Genomic DNA, 19,519 nt, shown 5'->3' with positions numbered 1-19,519 from the left:
TGACACGCAGTAATTAGCGAAGCCTGCTGTTACCGGATGCCAACAGATCGTTGACCAGAACGAGGAACTTCTCGTCTGCCACTTGGGCGTCAGTCATTAGTAGCACGGTGCCAATATTCTTCACGCCAGCTTTGATGTAGAGGGATGCCAGGTCACTCTGGACGACACGGGGAGAGAGAGAGAGAGAGAGAGAGAGAGAGAAAGAGATGAAGTGGGAGAGTGACACACATAATGAGATTGGGCTGTGAGAGAGCTAAAGATTTGTTATATTGCAGTGATACATGCCTGACACCTGCGAGGATACAGTGTGGATTACCAGCACTGTGTTTACATATTGTAGGGATTATGTCTGTATTTCACTCAGATACACGTCTATTTTTAAATATAAATTTAAAGCTCACCTGGCTGGCAGGACTGTATGCATGTAAAAACTTTTTAAGACTTAATATGAGACTAATTGACTTGTTCAGAAGGATTTTTTTTTTTTTACAACATGTTATGTGTGTGCTGTATAATCCTCCTCAAACCTTGAGGTCAGCGATACCGTATCCTTTTCTCAAGGTGATCTGGAAAACCTCCAGATTGGAGATGAAGGCAGCCAGCCGGGTCAGACTCTGCTTGCCGCTACCGCCCACTCCGACCAGCAGTGCATTACCCCGTGGAGACTCCAGGATTCGGTTTATACGGCAGCTATATGTGGAGGTGCAGACAGTCGGAGGAGGAGGAGGGGTGTGAGGGAGGAATCAGTGGAGGGGTGAGATACAAGGTAAGAGGGGGGAGGCAAGCCGGATAAAGACAATCTCTGACTCATAAGGCAAACCGCAAAAGACAAACAGGTAGTTTGTTTCTTCCTCTCTCTCTCTCTACCCATCGCCGCCACCTACATCGCTCTGTTTCATTCAACACAAAACTGTACTGAAATCTTCTCGTCTCTCCATTTAATATTGATCACATTTTCTTTTTTTGTTGCTGCTTCTTATATACTGACTGACTATTTCCTGTGTGCACATCTCAGCTTCCTTTAGTGTTTCAACTGAAATATCAGTTTCTTTTATTGTTTACACCACTGACTGACTCAGCTGCTTTCAGTGCTTACAAACTGACAACTCAATTTCCTACAAGACTTAAACTGAAATTTTACATGCTCTCAGTGTTTACACTTCAACTGCTTTCACTTCAAGCACTTGCTTACCCTTCAGCTTCAACTGACACTTCAACTCCCTCAAGTGCTTCAACTTAAACTGCATCTTCTATATGAACAATCGCTTTGCATGAAAACATTTTATGGTATTCTAACCTCTTTATAGTTTGCAAACAGTAAATTTAGCATTCCCTAGTTTTATTAATCATCTTACTCATTAAATGAGAGCTTAATTGCTTCTGTATTTTCCTGGCAGATCTTTCTGCTTCATGCTAACACTATGTTGAGTGACAGGAGGTGACTAGCATTAAATAAATCAAAGGACTGACCTTTTTAAGATAAGGGGGCATTTTTTGATTACATGAATTGCAGATTCATAAAGAAAAGGCAATAAACTAGCATCTGCTGTAGCTAGGTTTTATCTAGGATATCAAATAAGCGAGCACATATTCATGCACAATACAGGGATTTTACCTGCACACTATCTGCCTTCACACATTGTTTTCCCTTACTTATGTAACTGGTCCTTTGTTGAAAACAGCACATTATCTTTAAAGCTGTATTCATTTGTTTAGCTATTTGGGGACAGCACAACAAGCTGTAAAAAACAACACCGAGATATTATCACTTTATAAAATTTATATTGGCGAATATGTTAGCAAACAGTTGCCTACATTCACGTCCAGCAGACACAGAGCAATGCAAGTCCAAAATTCACTCTACTTTTAGCTCTGTTTGGTCTCCACCAAAGCTCTTAAGCTGCTAAATTCTCCACTGTGTTCACCAATTTGAAAATAGATTTCCTGCAGGACAGTAAAGACTATATTTATCTATCTAATTTTGTTTGTCTGCTGTTTGGTGCTGGCCAGGTAGTGAACAGTGGGTTTATTAACACTTTTACACTGAAAACAGCTGCCTGCTGCTGCTACAAACGAGGTTGATGACAGCTATGGGACTGAACCACAACAGTAAAGTTGCGGGTTGTAAAACCAAAACTGCAGAGTTGGTGATAAGTCTCTGTGGGTTTGTTGCTACAAACGACCCCTTTCACATTGTACTGTATGTAGTCATTTGATCCATTTTAATATAAAAATATTGATTAGAGCAGCTTTAATATGCTGCTATATATAGTGACTGAAGACCAAATGTGAGTATTTACATCAGCAGGGCTGTGAATCCCACATAAACGCACACTGACTCAAATACAGTGTCTACGTCGAACATGTCACTCTGAGCAATGGTGTGACTCACTGATTAATGTTTGTTTTACTTTAGCCTTTATAGCCAAACATTGTTGACAATTTATTTGGAATTTCTCTTAGAGATTACAGCATTTATTTTTCTGACCTTCAGGGGAATTAAAAGGGGGGAAAATTACTATTAGGGGGTTAATAGTTTTTGGACAACAATAGATATACAGACAATTTGTTATTTTCATGGCATTTGTTGCCTTAAATGTGATTTATGTTTTTTATTTCAACAATACTGAAACACATTTTTAGATTGAAACAACCTAACCTCTACTCTGCATTCTCGTTAGCTGTCATGATATATGCTGCATGACTTTTTACAGATTTTCCTGTCTCTGCTTTTGACAGTCTGTAAAACAGAACTGTTAATCCTGAAATACCCGGGAAGCCAGTTGATTTCCTTGACAGAAAATCAAGAAACTGACAAAAACACCTTCTTTACACTTTCTTTACTCTGTGTGTGTGTGTGTTGTCCCTGGGTTTTTTCTTAAACTTCCACTCACATGTGAGCCATGGCGTCCTCAAACAGAACCAGGTTTAGGGTGGCATTGACCTCATTGTAACTGTCCAGCACCTCCAGCAGGGTTTTATTGAGGTTGTTCCAGGACTCCGCAGCCATGTACCTGGCCTCCCCCAGTCCACAGGCGAAGTGGCAGTACAGGTTCATCTCCCTGGTCTGCTCCAGAGTCTCCTCCGTGTCCTCGGGGAAGGAGGCACGCACGCACACACACACACACACACAATGCAGTGGTAAACATACAAACCAACACACTACCCCTGTCAGCATAACATTACTGTTAAGCTTAAACAGTCTGGACAGGGACACAGCTGAATATCACAGCTGCTCAGAGGGTGACCTAGTTCATTTTCACCCTGGCAACTGTTGGGCCCCCAAATATTTCACTGGAGAGATTTTGTGTCTCTTAGGGACGCTTGTTTCCTCTGCTAACTTTCATTGGCAAAAAGCTCCAGTAGGTGTGATGAAGTGTTACGAATTCATATCTATATTACGGTACAGTCTTCGTTTTCCTAGTATCAAGTGCGCTTCCGTGCAGCACGAAAGTCTCTAAAGACTTTCGTGTTTGCATGTAAAAATAGCAGGAAAACATGCTGAATATTGCTCTGTGGCACAGGGGCAAATTGTCATAGGTTTACAGAAGGTGCCAGCTCTGAATAATATATTCTAGAGTGGCTAAGATTGTTCTCTCCCCTTCTCCTTCTTTCTCTGTGGGTGTGTGTACACATATACTTGTCAGGTTCTTCATTGTGGCATGACTAGTGTGCAAGCGATAGAGTCAGAGAGGGTAGTGAGGGGAGCAGTGGACAGAAAGCCATTAAAATGTTTTCCAATTTGCTGGGCTGACAGCGCAGACCCTGACAGTCAGACCCCCATACCACACTGATTAATATTCTCTCCAACTCTCTCCTGCCCCCCCTCCCTTCCCCTGAAACATTCCTTTTTCTCTTCTCCTCTTTCTCCTCGCTGTGTTGGCCACTGATGTCCAGGTCCAGACAGGCAGCCTAATGATTGCCCCCTCCTCCCCCCTCTCATCCTCCCATTCTTGTTTTCCTCCGCTGAACTTTGTAAAACTCTCACCTCATAGAACTTTTTCACTGTGTCCGTCTGCAGCTTATCAAAGACCTGGAAGTCCTGTTTCTCCACCAGCTTGTCTCTGTAGACGCGGCTGGACTCGTGCAGGTAGATTTTCAGCAGGTCCGGTGGGGCTTTCAGACACTCGCTGGTACAGAAGAGAATGCCCTGTGCAGAGAGGGGGAGAGAGAGGGATGCTTGGAGTTTCATTCCAGAGGATGATTTGGCCCCATTTACACCACAACAACCAGCAAAATACAGCACAGTCACTGTGGGTAAATCAATGGATATCGAGTGGGCAAGCTGTTAGTAGGTGTGTCGGAGAAATTCTGGAAATAATAACAGCGCTTTCCTTTCATCTCACTGTCTCAGAAGTATTGCTGTATGTGGAGATAAGTTCTGTGGGCAGGTGTTAGAAGAATTGGGAAAAAAATCAACGAAAGAGCCTGCATGCGACTGTCATGCTTCCAATGTTATTTTCAAAAAAGTCTACAGTCATGCTAGCGCTGAGCTACATGATTATGTCAGTACAGATTAGCATAAACCTTACATTAACCCTGCTAACAGGTTCATAATGACAGTTCTAACATGCTGATGTTAAGCAAATATAATATTAATGATGTAAACAATCTTAGTTTAGCATGTTAGCATGCTAACATTTAGTAATTAGCACTAACCACAAGGTACAGCTGAGGCTGATGGGAATGTCATTAGTTTTATGGGTATTTGGCCGTAAACCAAAGTATTGGATAAATGTTGATCATCAAATTCTTACAATTTATGCTGTGATAATGTTTGTATCAATTTTTTTTCCAATCCATCCAAAGATTGTTGAGATATTTCATTTTAAAACCACAAATGTTGGAGTAGTGGCCTGAATGAAAAATAAAAAAAGCTGGCTTATGACTGAAGGGATTGCAGGTTAACTCCTTGGGCCAGCAGGATAAATCTGGATAAAGCTCTAGTGAAGCTGCTCAGTGGCCAGTAGATAAGACTGTGGTTTCACTGGGTGTGAGGTGTGAAGGTGTACAATAGTGTGGTGTGAGTGATCAGGGCATTCTTGTAAAAGAGAGTAACTTCCCCCGTAAAATAAAAGGTAAAAAATGTCATGGTGGCACTAGAGGAAAAGTCAGCGGAACACCAAAAACGGTTGGATTCATCCTCTGGGGACCATGATGCCTGTACAAGTCTAGATGAAAAAGTTAATTACTAACATTGTCATACCTTGATAAATACAGATGAGTATTTGTGTATCTATGGTTCATGCATGAATACATCATCTATTCAAAAAAGCTGAAATTGAAACAGAAAATCTCAACAATGAGCAGATTGGTTAGTGGATGATTGATGATTAATGTGTCTCTAGAGGAAGCCTGTGTGTGTGACACCAGGGCTTTCCCACAGGGCCAATCATGACGCAGCGAGGCGGAACTCGGCACAATCTAGGTGCCTCGCATAACAGGTGCCGTATAGGATGAGAAGAGGGACGAAGAGGCACCCAGGCACTGTTTGTTCCCCTCTGCGCACTGTCACCCAGGAGGCAGAGGCAAGCAGATGTTGTGTGTTTCCAGCCCCAGAACTTATTCTAATCAACAGAATCATCTCCGGGGGTAAAGCCAGCTGAATCTGATCTGCCTTCATATCTGAGCCCACTGAATGTGACAATTGGCTGCTAAATCCACTGTGTAATGGTGCAGATGGGAGGTGTGCCTGCGTGTGTGGCTATTTTGCATGGATGTGTGTACTGGAGATTCGAACTGAGCCAGAATTATCAGCACTACTCTAGATCGACAACATTTAAGATGTTTTCCTCAAGTATGTGTGAATGATCTAATCCTTTGACTTTTAATAGATCTGTCTTTTTCTACTCCGTTTCATTGCTTAATGGTGTCAATCACGACACTCCGCGTTTATTGTATAAAAGTTTGCCTGAGAAAAACAAAACACCATATGGCAACTCCATAACAGTCATACTCGTGGCTTAGCTGTTCGTCGTACCAGTCGAACAAACGGCAAAGTGCTAACAAACTGAGGAGAAAGAACTTTTTTTTTTTTTCTTCTATCCAGCCGACTTTGGCAGACTATCTCATCCTTTTCTGTCGCTGATCTTTCATTGCTTTGTTCAACTCAGAGGAAAGGGATTAGAGAGTTCTGGGTGTCGGCATGTATCTGTCTGTCTGTCTGTCTGTCTGTCTGTCTGTCTGTGGCGGGCACGCTTCCCTCATAGCCTGACAGCTGCTCTGAGCCCCAAACAATGCTTCCCTCGCTAACAAATGCACCCAGCTGACTATCCACAGAACATCATACTGTGCGCTACACATTGTGCAGTCTGTACATTTTCGGCTTCAGAGTCTCTCTGCACCGCGAGTCTCATATTCTTTCATTCTCTTTCTTGTCTCTGTCCTCCTCTTTCTGTCCGTCCATCCCTCCCACACCCCCTCCCCCCCACCATCTCCTCCCTCACCTCTTGAGCTTCGAGGAGCTCATTTAGGCTGACGTGGAGAAGACAGGCCCTCGGATATGCCCGCTGGTCATGGCAGAGAACGAACATTGGTAAACAGCTCTTTGACAACACTCCCGGTCGGATGCCAAACTGTTTGTCTTGCCCTATTAGTGGAATTTGGCTACTGTACTTCACTTATAGTACGTCTAATTTAACATCCACTGGGTGTGATGATCACCCAATGCTTGGAGGAAGTAGAGATTTATGGAGACAGTGTGAAGGAGAAAGACAGAGCACTGTAAGAAAGTAAACAAGTGGAAAAAATGCCAGAAAAAAGGAGGGGGAGAGGGGAGAGGCAGAAATGAAATCTGAAGGCATTAACTCCTACTTTTCCTACTTCCTTGTCATGATTCCTGCCTCAGTCCTGTACTCTACTCCTATTGTGTGAGACAGGTGTGCTGGAGTCAGAGCAGAGCCCCACCAGCTGCAACCCGCTCCATAATCAAGACCTCTACTTATACTCAGTCCTGCCAGATCGTAGCCTCTGCACCAATCAGTCAACACTTCAAGCCATTTTTGCCTGCATTTATCCTGAGGGTTTTTGGTGTTGCCTATATCCTGTTTTCACACTGTTTTCCTTGTTCCCTGTAGTCCTGTCTGCTCCCCGGTCTCTGACTCCTGTCCCTTGTCTCATCAGCTTCCCTGCCCTGGACCCTTGTTTCCACAGGTTCCGCTCCGTTCGTTTCTGCCCACGTCAGCCACCCCTGCCGACGCCTTGCCTGACCCTCAGCAGTCAGCCGCAAGTGCTAACAGCCTGCCAGACCACCAGCCTTCGGCCGTACCTGTCAACGCCCTGGCAGACCTCCAGCCATCAGCCACACCTGCTGATGACCCGCCAGACCCTCAGTAGTTGGCCGTGCCTGTCGACATCCTGCCAAACCTCCAGATTTCTTCACCGACCTCCAGCCTCTTGGCCACCTTCATAAGTGGCTTAGCTGATAACTTGGCTCTCAAGGTCTCTGCTCTAAGCATCTCTGTTGACCTCCAGAGTGGCCCCGCCCATGTCGTCAACCGGCCCTGCCTGTTAGTCGACCTTGTGAACTTGGGCTCCGCCCATCTGTCTTGTCATCTGGTAGACCTCCGGAGCTGTCCCACCTATCTGTCCTGCCCTCTGGTCACTCCTGAGTGGTCCTGCCCATCTGCCCTGTCTTCCAGTAATGGTTTCCAGCCCCCAGGCCGTCCACCTGAGGGTCCTTGCTCTGCCCCTTCTGTCCTCGGGGCAGAGCTCCTTCTGAGTGCCCCTGCCTTGCTCATCTCCAGTATCCAAGTCATCCATCGCCTTGGTTCTGCTCCCTGGACCCAGCCTGCCTCAGCTCCTGGTTCCCAGCTTCCAGCCCAAGCCTCAGACCCAGGTTGCCAGCTGGATGCTCGAGCCCCAGTTTCCCAGCGACCAGTCCGAGCTTCCCAAGGCCTGCATCCCATTTCCCTCTACTTTGCAATAAATACCTTATCCAACCATGTTCCTGTCTCCTTGCCTCTGAGTTTCTGCACTTGGGTTCATCTGCTCAGCCTCCATGCAACACTTACTATTCAACAAAAAACCCCTAACCTGAGAATTTTGTCAGTAATCAGCAGCAACAATAGTCTCATAATGATGCAACCTCGAGCGCTGTCTGGATCCAATTCTTTTGTCACATTTAAAAACACCTTAGCAGGGAGTGTTGCACGCTCACACAGAGCCTCTGAGCTCAGCTTTCTAGCTCATTAGAGTTGATCATAATGAGACAGTTGCCTTTAGCTACATCTCCAGGTTCCGAAACTTTAAAAAAACAACAACAACAAAGTGAATCACAAAAAGTCCCCCAATTATTTCAGCCTAGGGCAAACATCAGAAACGTCAAACTAGAAAACACTGAGTGACAACCATTTAGGCCCCTTGCTTGGAAATTAGAGGAGGCGTTTGTACTGTCATACCAGATACTTTCTTACCTCTGAAGGTGCAAAAACACAGAGGTACCGTGGGAGAATTACAGCTGAGGCAGAGCTGCGAGGCTGCTCACCTCTTCCCAGCTGTCCTAAAGTGTTAGAGCCAGGAGCTGAATAAGTTAGGCAGAAAAACTTCAAACAAGCTCCAGGAGCCTCTTATTGGTTTTCTTTATATTCTCTCGATGGGTAGCAGCCAGAAAGATGGCACTGTTTCCTTTCTGTAGTTATTTGACGTCTGGTCATGCTGTGCAGACCCCTTTTTAAAAAAAAAAACAAAGACTTCAACAAAAAAGGCAGAATGGCCTCTTCAAACTCTGAATTTAAAGTGTTATGGTGCAGCTAAACTCCCTGCTGCTTGAAGGCAGTACTGTGTGTGATCAAGAGTCTGGAAGGTGAGGTCTGTGGGGTCATCAGGGCTTGAGCTTTGGGATGGTAATTATGCTTAATCTCAAAGTGCAGAAGGCTCACTCCTGGAACTACTCAGCTCATTATAATGGCTAAATGTCAAAATAAGGTCAATAATAACATACTTAGGGCACTTTCAAACCTGCATTATTTAGTCCGGTTGAATGGGACTCTGGTTGGTACAGTTCATTTGGACAGATCTGAACACAGCATTCATACTTTGGTGCAGAACCAAAACCAAAACAACTGCACCGAGAGACCCTTTGGAGAAAGTGGTCTTGGATCGGTCACAAACAAATTCTGGAGCGGTTCGTTTGTGGTGGGAAACCGATCCGAGCTCCATCTGACCCAACTACACGGCATACTCTGCAAGTTTGAGCTAAACAGCTCCCATAGCCAGGTGTGCTTTGTATGCTGGAATGAGGATGAATGACATTAACAGTTGCTATAGTAGCAGCTAGCCAGAGAATGTCATACCCAGACTAGCAAAAAAGTACATTTCCTTCTCCATACTTGGGCATGAACTGTTTTATTTGTGAAAAGAAACCAAACAAAAGGCAGAACAGAACAAGTTTACCAGCTCATCTGCTGACTTGGACCACAGCAAACAAACTATAGGTTTGAAAATGCTCTTAGTCAGAGCAAAGTGCTTATCAGTCTGAAAGCCCCTCACTGATGGCAGAAAACTTTGAGCCTTGAGGTAAATGCTCAAATGTTAGCATACTAACTATGCTAACATACTGATGTTCAGCAGGTATAATGTTTACCATGTCCATCATCTTAGTTTAGTGTGTTACTATGCTAACATTTGTACTATTGGGCAGACATTCATGTTCCACTTATTAAATTTCAAACAGCTTCAGCTGTAGTTTGTGCCAGTTAGCAAACTTTAGCATGCTAACACGCTAAACTAAGATGGTGAACATGTCAAACATTATACTCGCTAATCATCAGTATGTTAGCATTGTCATTGTAAGCATGTTAAAATGCTGAATTTATCCTTTAGCTCTTACTGCCTGAGTGCAGCATCACAAAGCTGCTAGCTTAGCAGTACATGCTTGTTTGAACCTTGCCTGTCCTGACTGTCTACCTGTTGTCAATCCCTGCCTGCTTATTTGACACAACAGTCTTTGCTTTTAACCTACCTTGTCTATAAGTTGTGTTTCACTCATATAAGCAACTCCTTTCATATTACATATAGTAATTTGCACCATTGCTATACAAAAATATGGATGAGTGCAGCTTTAAAGAGGTGAATATAAACTTTATTACACCTACAGTATGTCCTCTCTACATAGTACAGTAACAGTATAGTAAGAACTCAGAGCTCCCTTTGTAAACTCCTCGATGGAATTATGAAAAATGAAGTCCCTATAGCTGAGTGGCTTAAAGCATTAATTATACAACGGAGTGTATTAAATGAGAGAGCCTGCCCTCCATGAAACCGTGGAGGATTTTGACAGAAATATTGCCCCGAAAGCTTCTCCCTTGACAGCCTTCGCGCTCTGATATTATATTCATTTAAATACATTAAATCATCACTAACACCCATGGAAGTGCAAATCCATTCTATTTTCTGTTACACTTATTTCAGACTTATTTCTAGCTTTCAGACCCAGCTCTTAAATCAATAATCATTTAGATGAGAAATTAGTGACAGAAGCCTTGCTCTTTCCACGTGGGAAGCAGAGCTGTAGAGAGAATCGAGGCAAAATATCTAACTTCTTATTTAAAGTGAAAAAAAAAGGGAGTGATGTGAACTCCAAAACTTTTTCTAGGTGACTTCTGATGTTATATTGTTAAAAGATTAACCAGAGGTCGCTCTTCAAAAAAGAACGTCTGCGTGTCTAATTCCCTCTGGTGTATTTGTTATCTGTGCTTCACCTGGAATATGTTGGAAAGGTCTCGCAGGTTGAAGATGTAGTGGAACTTGACTGCGGTGGGGAGGAAGGTGGAGGAGACGTGCTGGTGCAGGGCCAGAGCTAACTGGACCAGGGTGGGGCAGCTCTTCTGCAGGGCGGCGCTGAAGCCCTCTCCTCTCAGGTGTTGTGACAGGATGGAGGTGTAGATGGTGCTCAGGGCCTCGGCTCCGGGAAAAGACAGGGCGAAGACTGAGAAGTGGCGCTGTGGAGGGAGACACAGCTAAAATGAGGAAACAGTAAACATGTTGCTCCTCACTAATGATGCAGTTAGTTGTCTTCCTGACTAAAAGTGAAGGTCATCTTGGGGGTGTTTGCAGTGTAGGACAGCAATAAGAGAGGAGGGACACTCAGTCAAGTGTGCTTTTTAAATTCAAATATGACCATTTTCAAGTTTGACCTGAAATTTAATCACTCTCCTTTAGCAAAATATCCTGTCTTTGATCATATGATCAAAGACAGGATTGATTATAATTTTATCCCATTTTTTGATTATTCTCTACAGTGTGCAGTGTCCTCTACTCCTGTGTCTATTGAACTTTAAGGGCAGTTTAGGATAAAGCTGATGTGCTGTTTTGGCATTTTAACACAGTTACTGTATGTCTAACAACTTCTAGAGCCTGACCGACAATGCGTTTTCAAGGCTGATACAGTTGCTGATCTTTGAGAAAGAAAAACTGATATTCATATATTTAATTGAGTTATGTATGTAAAAATTGTCTAGAACCTGGATTTTCAAAATAAATTTTGCGGTGTCCTGGTGAGTGAGCAGTGTTGTTTCATTTCACAGTGTTGTAAAGGTTGCCATCATTTGTCAAGCAGTCACAAATCAATCAACTCAAACAAAAGCGCGAACGAACAAACAAATGATGAATGAACAAATGAACAATTATTATGGCGTATCACTTTGACCGCTGTGTATTTCTTGTGCTCAAAAGTTTTTGATACATTGTGTGTTTCTGATAAATTGCACAAATAAACAAATGAACAAACAAACCCCACAGGCAAACCGGCATAATTTCATGAATGCTATAATTTACTTTTCCTTAGTTTTGTCAAAATCCAATCAACTGTGCATGAATGGCCTTACAAATGAATGAATGGACAAATGAATAAATATGCACACATGCAGACGAACAATATGGTGATCCAAAGTTTTGCCAAAAAACGAACAAACAAACATTAACAAAGAAAAGACTGTCTATTATAACATGTGCAAGAGGAATTAGAGTGCATGTAACCTCAGCAGCGAGTTGCATAACCAGCGGAACACAATGTGCTGTGAGGACATGTTGTGCGTGCGTGTGTGTGTGTGTGTGTGTGTGTGTGTGTGTACCTGCAGCCGTGGATTGATGGTGAAGCTGCCAGCTGTGGGGTTCATGCAAGACACGTATTGAACGCTGTGTATTTCCTTCAAAAGGAGCTTATTACGGTCATACCTGAGAGTACACACACATACACGCACACAAACATGAAGGAAAAAAAAAATCATTATTTAACTGCACGCACACAAACACCCACACGCGTTTTCACCTTGGCTCACACACACATCTTCCCCACGCTTTTGCCGATATGAACGCCTCAGCTCCCACTTAAGCTGGCGTGGCTCAGTAGCATCCTACTTCCTCTCAATTTCATACCTGAAATCCTCCCAGCATATCTCTAATGGGCTGACCGTGTCTAAGCCAGTCAGCCTGTGTCTGACGCGGTGGAACCATGTTCAGAATGGCCTCACTGTGTCAGTGAGATGAGCAACAAAATCCTTTTTAAGGGGAATCATACAACCCTGCTCTCACATTTGACTTCTGACACTCATAAAAGTTGTAGTGTATTGATAGCGAGGAAGGGATCTGTGTGAATACATGGAGGAGGAGGAGGAGGTTTTCAGAAGAGAGGCTCTTCATCTGAATTATTAGGGTATTACACCTATCAGCTACTGGCACTCCATTATCTGAATTATCCTTGTCCGTGTTAATACATGGAGAAATGGTCTGACACTGTCCATCATTGAAGCTATTAAAGTAAGGGAAAAATTCCACAGTGTAGGCATAATGTTATTCTACTTTAAACAGCACAGGGATGTACATATATACATACATATATATGGATATTGCATAGCTGCTAGTGAGTGACAGGGTTTTACCAGTGGTTGTAGTCCATGTGTTGGCGTATGAGTGTATGAGGTTGGACTGTGCCATATGCATCCACCTCAGGCATATTCATATCGTCTATGAAGTAGATCAGTCTTCTGTTGCCTGGAGGTCCGTAGTTGCGCCCTGCTTTCTTCTCAAGGGGCTTTTCCAACACCGCTATATGTAGAAGAATGGAGGAGACCAGAGCAGGAATGTAGGAAAGAAAGAATGAGCGCTGAGAAATGTCTTATTGAATAGACAATATTTATGGAGCTGTTCATTGATTAAGAGTCAGGGGTCAATGTGGAGACATTCCGTATAGCATAAGGAGGAGAAGATACACAAGCAGTGATAGGCACCTCATATGTCATGACAAGAAAATGACAAAATTGAATCAGTTTTTAAACTTATTTTGGCAAATGCGGGATCAATTCAAGTTTAGTCCAAATTATAAGTGTGTATATAGAGGTGTGATCATGAATGTGGATTCTTCCTACAATATTAATATACAAATGTATTGTTTCTACCTTGGAGCATAGCAGACGTGGTGTAATAGTTAAACGGGACATTTTTGATCATGTATTTCTCGGAGTCCAACGATCCCAGTTTGTCCCCGACCAGAACAGACTTCCCGGTCCCAGCGTTCCCGACCAGCATGACGGGCCTTCGATGCTCCAGGAGGCGGTCCATGAAGTAACGAACTCGGATGGTCTCTGTAGTGTGGACCAGACATGCCTGCGCATAGGAGACACACGCATATGTGATGCCCACATTAAAAAAAACATATAGTATATGCAAATTCCTTGTTAAGTGGTGTCTTTAGACTACAGAGTAATATGCTAAAGTGTAGGGCTGCAACTGATGATTATTTTATCATTCAATTATTTTCTGAATTAATCAATGAATAGCTTGTCTACAAAAGCCCTCAAATGTGTTGGTTCTTTGAGGCAGATACTCTGTTTAAGTCTTCATCAACTCTTGAACAGTTGGGTGTTAAGCTGCTAAATGCTCCACCCAGTTGCTAACTTTGTCTGTTTGCTGTTTGGTGCTGGGCAGCGACTGCATGGTGGGTTTATCAGAGCTTTTCCAATGAAAATGGCTGCCTGCTGCTCCTGGAAACAAGGCTGATGAGAGCTGTGAGACTGAACAAAAGCTGTGGGGAGTACATCCAAAACAATGAGCTGAAAGACACTAAAACAAAGCTAGAACTACAGAGTCAGGTGATCATTTGCTGTGGGTTCATCACTGTGAATGACCTCTTTCAAATTACACATAGTCATTTAATTAATTGTCCATATAAAACTATTTATTAGTGCAGCTAAGATAATTTAAAACAACCTACTGTACCTGAAGTGGTGTATCTGCATCCATCTCAAATTTAGGCACCATTTTGGACCAGGGTTCAAACTTCTTGCTCTCTGGGTCGATGTAGTAATCAAACACGGTGCCCTGCGATGGGAACTTGATGGTTTTGAACTCAGCCACCCACCACTTGCTGAACTCCACTCTGTAGTCGACCAGCTACGCTCACACAGAGCACACACGCAGAGACACAGAGGGTAGGCGACCGGTCAATACTATAAAATGACTTCCTCTCTGCTTTTCTTCCCCATACAGTAGCTATGGATCTGTGCATTTGATTTACACTGGTGTGAATACAAACCTAGAAGACACATAAATGATGCAACATAGAGATACAGCCACAGTAGCTGAAGGGTAGAAAATGAGAGATGGCAGGCCTATCTATCCGTCCGTCTGATTCAGACAGTGACGTAGCCTCATCACCTGCTGGCTGGCAGTTCCTCGTCTTCCATTCTGCCTCTTCCCCCCCTTTGGTACCTGTCTCCTCTATTCACTACCAACTCTCTAGTCAATAAAACCACTTAGCATTTAAATGCATCTGTGATGGGAAAATAAAGTGGAGTACATTTGTACCAAGGGAAGAGCAGTTTTATCCCATAACTTAGATGGACGCGCTTACTGTATGGCGCTAACTGGATTGCTTAGCAACTGCTCGCCACAGCTCTCCTGCTGATTTAAATTCAGCCAGTCTGTGTGTTGTTGAGCCGGAATGGAGTCCACTTCATTTCCAGATGGAGATCTCTCTCCTTTTCAAAAAGCTGCCATTTCTTCGACTGAAAATAACTTTCAAATGACTTTTCATAAACACAGACAGAAAGTCGAGTTGCATAAGGGCCATCAGGGCTCGAATAAGACCAAGGAATACCCATAATGCAAGTGGAAAAAAAACTCTTTTCAAGAAGGAGTTAAGAGGAGGAAAAATAAAATCATTCAGCTGTTTCAGACATGTCCCATTATTTTTCCCTTTTTATGCAACCACTTAGTAAGCGCCTCACATGCCCACAGGCCCACGCAGTACCTGGTCCTGGAACATGGCTCCCCCAAAGGCCCAGACCGCAGCAAAGACAAAATAGAGCTCATAAAGTTCTTTGGCACAGTCTGGCGGGGTATTTTCTGGAGTCAGCAGACACTCCAGCAAGTAGCACAGCATCTGGACCATACTCTGCTCAGGGATAGGGATGATCTTCTTAAACCTGGGCAAAGAAAGACACATTATATCACTGTATTGCTGAAAAGAACTACAATGCTGAATGACAAAAATCATTTTTTTCATCATGTTTTCACTCTATGTACCTTTGAGTTGTAGCACATATTTTCTTAACAGATTTAACAGAAAAAAAATAAAGCTTCTCCAATAAACAGGCTGACAGATTTATAAGGTATGTGGCATCGTGGGAAAGCAAAGCATTTTCTGGATTCTGGCCCGAAATTGAGGAGAAAATATTCCTCCTCTGCTTCCTGTTTTTGTTGTGTACTCCAGTAGCAGTGGTAATGGAGGTGTTGGAGGACAATTGAATGCAGGACAGCATCCAGTTCTCCTGAGTCAGTCCCTGTTTGTTCCGGTCCAACCCACCCACTTTTACACAGTCCCTCCCCATGTTATGTCACATCTCGACATCCTGCGTCAACTGGAAATGACTGCCAGCATGTCATGTCACAGTGACACGGAGCTGCTGGGAAGCTGCTTCACCTTGATCTGAGGGCGTCCAGGCAAGAAGGGAGGTACTTGTCGAACAATATGGTCAGGTTGGCCTTCTCTGATTGGACCTCCCTCCTGTCGATCCAGCTGGACACCGGTGGGTTCCAGCCGAGGTCTGCTGGGTTTATGTACAGGATGCCTGGAAAGAGGAAGAGCCAAGCTGGAACATTTAGTGACGCCAGTACCTAAAAATTTTTTTGCTGCCCCCCTTTAATGCCCCCCTTTACTTCCTGCCCTTTGTACGGTGTATATGTCCATGTCACCTCAAACCTCCCATCAAGTAATGCTTTTTTATAGGAATATGCACCAGTGAGTAGGGCTGTCAAAAAAAAAAAAATGCTAAAGCTAACAGCTATCTTCAGATTTGTTAATTATAATAATAGATTACATTTATATTGCGCTTTATCTTGATACCTAAAGTGCTTCACAGTGAAGGGGGGAAACTCACCTAAACCACCACCAATGTGGAGCACCCACCTGGGTGATGCACGGCAGCCATTATGCACCAGATTGCTCACCACACATCAGCTTGAGGTGGAGAGGGAGGGAATCATTGAGCCAATTACACGAGGGGATGATTAGGTGGCAAGATGGAGAGAGCCAGATTGGAAATTTTTCCCCTAGCCCTACTCTTTGCGATAAGTGCCATGGGATCTTTAATGACCACAGTGAGTCAGGACCTCGGTTTAACATCTCATCTGAAGGACGGCATCTCCCATGGCGCAGTGCCCCGATCACTGCACTGGGGCATTGGGATTTTATTAGGACCGGAGGGAAGATTGACCCCTACTGGCCCACTAACACCACTTCCACCAACACCAGCAGTTAGTTTCTCCCATTCAAGTACTAGCCAAGCCCACACCTGCTTAGCTTCAGTCATTCAGCAGAGACAGGATATATGTTGGTATGGCTGCTGACGTTGTTGTTGTGGTAGTGTAACTTGCACAGTAACATTTTTGAAAGGCAGAAAACAACTTTGCTTTAATCCACGATTTTTGAATACAAAATGCTTCCATATATTACATCTCAGATGGTTTAGTGTCATTAGCATGGCTTACTGCTGTAGTTTCCTCCACTTTGCAAACAATGAGAATGAACATAGCCTACTTTACTGACAATATGTCAATAATGGTAATATTCACCCTCACTGGAGTAGAAGGCATAGATTACTGATAATAATAATACTGATTTTTTTTCCTATGTTTGAACGGTAGTTTGATTTTGATTTTTTTTTTTATAAAGTGGTAGTCTTACCAGTGACATAATGAAATCTACAGTAATTCATTCTTTCTCTACTTGGTGGCAGCACAACAAATGGTGATAGGGTGAACATGTTAGCAAACATTGGCTCTTTTACACATCCACCAGAAAGGAAGCAACTTTAGCATTTATTCAGAATCATGTTTCTGGCCACCTAACATATATAAATCAGATATTCACTTTCCTTTAGCCTTTATTTGGTCTCCACCAGCTCTCCACCGAGAAGAATGTCTGGCTGTTTAGCTGCTAAATGCTCCACTAGCTACTTGCTAACTTTGTCTGTCTGCTGTTTGGTGCTGGTTTATCAGTGTACAGCAGGTTTATCAGAGCTTTTCTGTCTGCTGTGTTAAATAATAGCTGATAACAGCTGTAAGACTGAACCAAAACAGTAACATTGAAATAAAACCAAAACAAAGAGCTGAAATGGAGTGGGATTTACAGCCCAATTTATGAGTCAGTCTTGCTGCAGAAGGACATTTTGAAACATATCCAACACAAACACAATATAGTGACGAAGTACACAGGTAGAAGGATGAGTAAAAGAGGAAAGTATTGTAAGAAATAGGAAAGGAAAGCAAGAGCTACCTGCTCTGGATACGGTAGCGGGGGTAGCGGTGCGAAGGTGGCTGATCTCAAACACCAGTCTCATGGTGGGGTTCAGAGGAATCCGCTCATTACTGGCCAGAGTCAGCACCTGACAGAGGGAGACAGGATATTTGCACACACTGTATGCAGATATCACTGAAAAAGCCTGTGTTCTTTTGTGGATATTACACAGTCTAAGTCAGGATTATGTCACCTGCAATCCTCAGATCTTTTCACTATTCTTAGCATTACACGCACAGACTGTCATTTATTCTCAGAGTACAAATAGTTTACTTCTCTCTCACATCAGTGATGAGTCAACTGTGGACCTATTCATATCTGAATAATGATTTTGTGAACAACAGACAGTAAAAATGTGTAACCTTAGTCATTTTGATACTGAATAAAAGACTCAGTCGACACATTTACACACACACACACACACACACACACGACTCTCACACCTTGTTGTCATCCATAACTGTGTTGAGTGATTCAATCCACATCGGGTCAATGTCTCCATCCAAAACAATCCACTTAGGCCCGCTGTGACTGACGTTGGCCAGTTCACGCATTATACAAGAAAACAGGCCTGTAGGAGAAAGGAGTTTACATTTTGGTTACTCTAGTCAGGACATTAAACACTGTGTTGGTCAAACTATGTTTCTGAAGGACTCAGTCATCACCGTCTTTCCACTCTCTGGTGGCCGGGTTGATGATGCCAAAAAGCTCATCGTTAGTCACGGCCTTCGGGTTAAGGTCTGCCCACACAGGTCGGCGCTTCATGTTCTGATAGGTCCGCTGGAGTGACCTCATCACCTGACTCTTCCCGGTTCCTGCGTTCCCGATCACAAACACAGAGTGACGCACCGCCAGCAGCTCCTCTAACTGCACCACCTAACACACACACACACGGAGTGAAATGTTAAAGATGATGCTTTGTTTACCTCACACAGAGACTCTGATGACATGGTATCCATATCAACACTTTTAGACCCTTTTACAGGATAATCTAGCATTTCATGGGCCGCTACGTTGTACCAGTACTCGTCCTAAACGTGCTGGTTTACAGCTAACATAGCTTGATGCAGAATGACAGGGTAGTGTGATGCACTGCAGTGCAGCGCAGCAGCTTAGTACACTTTTCACAGGGAACAGTAAATGACAGCAGTGATCTTCTAGGCCTGCACAAACAGGAAGTACTACTAAGCCTGTTGTATAATGTCTTCTTTCTATGGACACCAAGGTGTTCAATGTCAAAGACCCTGAAAACCTGGTTTCAAATATTAAATATTTCTCTTTAATATTCAACTTTCATGACTAAATAACAACCAGAGTAAAAGTTTGGGGAAGAAATGACCTAGTTGTGAAATCTTCATTAAACACGACATTGTTACTGTGTGGTTTGATTAGACTGACAATGGCCTGACAATGAAAACAGGCTACCCCAATTTTTGTTTATGTAAATATTATAAAATCCTGATTGCTGCACATGAGTGCATAACATCTTTCCCAGCTGAGCCCTTCCCTCTTCCAGCCAGCATATTCTGCAAAACAAAACAATAACAGTTCATTTCAGGTCATTTTAGTTGATTCCAGTAGATGTTGTTTTTTTCTCTTTTCTTTTGATTTCATAATGGCCAGTTTTTTTTTTCCCCCAGCAACTACAGGTTATTACTTTAGTCTAAATAGGCAACCGGCCAATCACATAATTGGCCTGTTTGTCTTCATTGACAAAATGTCTTG

General features: G+C 43.2%; 1 protein-coding gene across 9 annotated transcripts in view; it reads right to left on the bottom strand.

The window, feature by feature from the left end:
• dnah9 (dynein, axonemal, heavy chain 9) overlaps positions 1-19,519 on the bottom strand; it is a 178,908-nt gene that overhangs the window by 98,435 nt on the left and 60,954 nt on the right. For 8 of the 9 annotated variants that reach the window (XR_006092993.1, XM_042398385.1, XM_042398383.1 and 5 more), the window contains 14 exons: positions 18,460-18,670; positions 18,238-18,365; positions 17,774-17,882; positions 15,920-16,067; positions 15,248-15,422; positions 14,215-14,388; positions 13,395-13,602; positions 12,879-13,044; positions 12,072-12,174; positions 10,701-10,940; positions 3,989-4,150; positions 2,895-3,091; positions 528-690; positions 34-157 (listed from right to left, as the gene is read on the bottom strand). Coding sequence is in view for 8 of the 9 variants with exons in the window: in XM_042398385.1 (XP_042254319.1) it covers positions 34-157; positions 528-690; positions 2,895-3,091; positions 3,989-4,150; positions 10,701-10,940; positions 12,072-12,174; positions 12,879-13,044; positions 13,395-13,602; positions 14,215-14,388; positions 15,248-15,422; positions 15,920-16,067; positions 17,774-17,882; positions 18,238-18,365; positions 18,460-18,670 (2,308 nt within the window). In the remaining variant the exon portion in view is untranslated. Of the gene's footprint in view, positions 1-33; positions 158-527; positions 691-2,894; positions 3,092-3,988; positions 4,151-10,700; positions 10,941-12,071; positions 12,175-12,878; positions 13,045-13,394; positions 13,603-14,214; positions 14,389-15,247; positions 15,423-15,919; positions 16,068-17,773; positions 17,883-18,237; positions 18,366-18,459; positions 18,671-19,519 lie in introns of those variants that run through there. The other variant, XM_042398391.1, reaches the window with a different exon arrangement.

The sequence above is a fragment of the Thunnus maccoyii genome, chromosome 20, assembly GCF_910596095.1.
Source record: "Thunnus maccoyii chromosome 20, fThuMac1.1, whole genome shotgun sequence".
Lineage (NCBI taxonomy): Eukaryota > Metazoa > Chordata > Actinopteri > Scombriformes > Scombridae > Thunnus > Thunnus maccoyii.
This window is presented reverse-complemented; position numbering and strand designations above follow the sequence as displayed.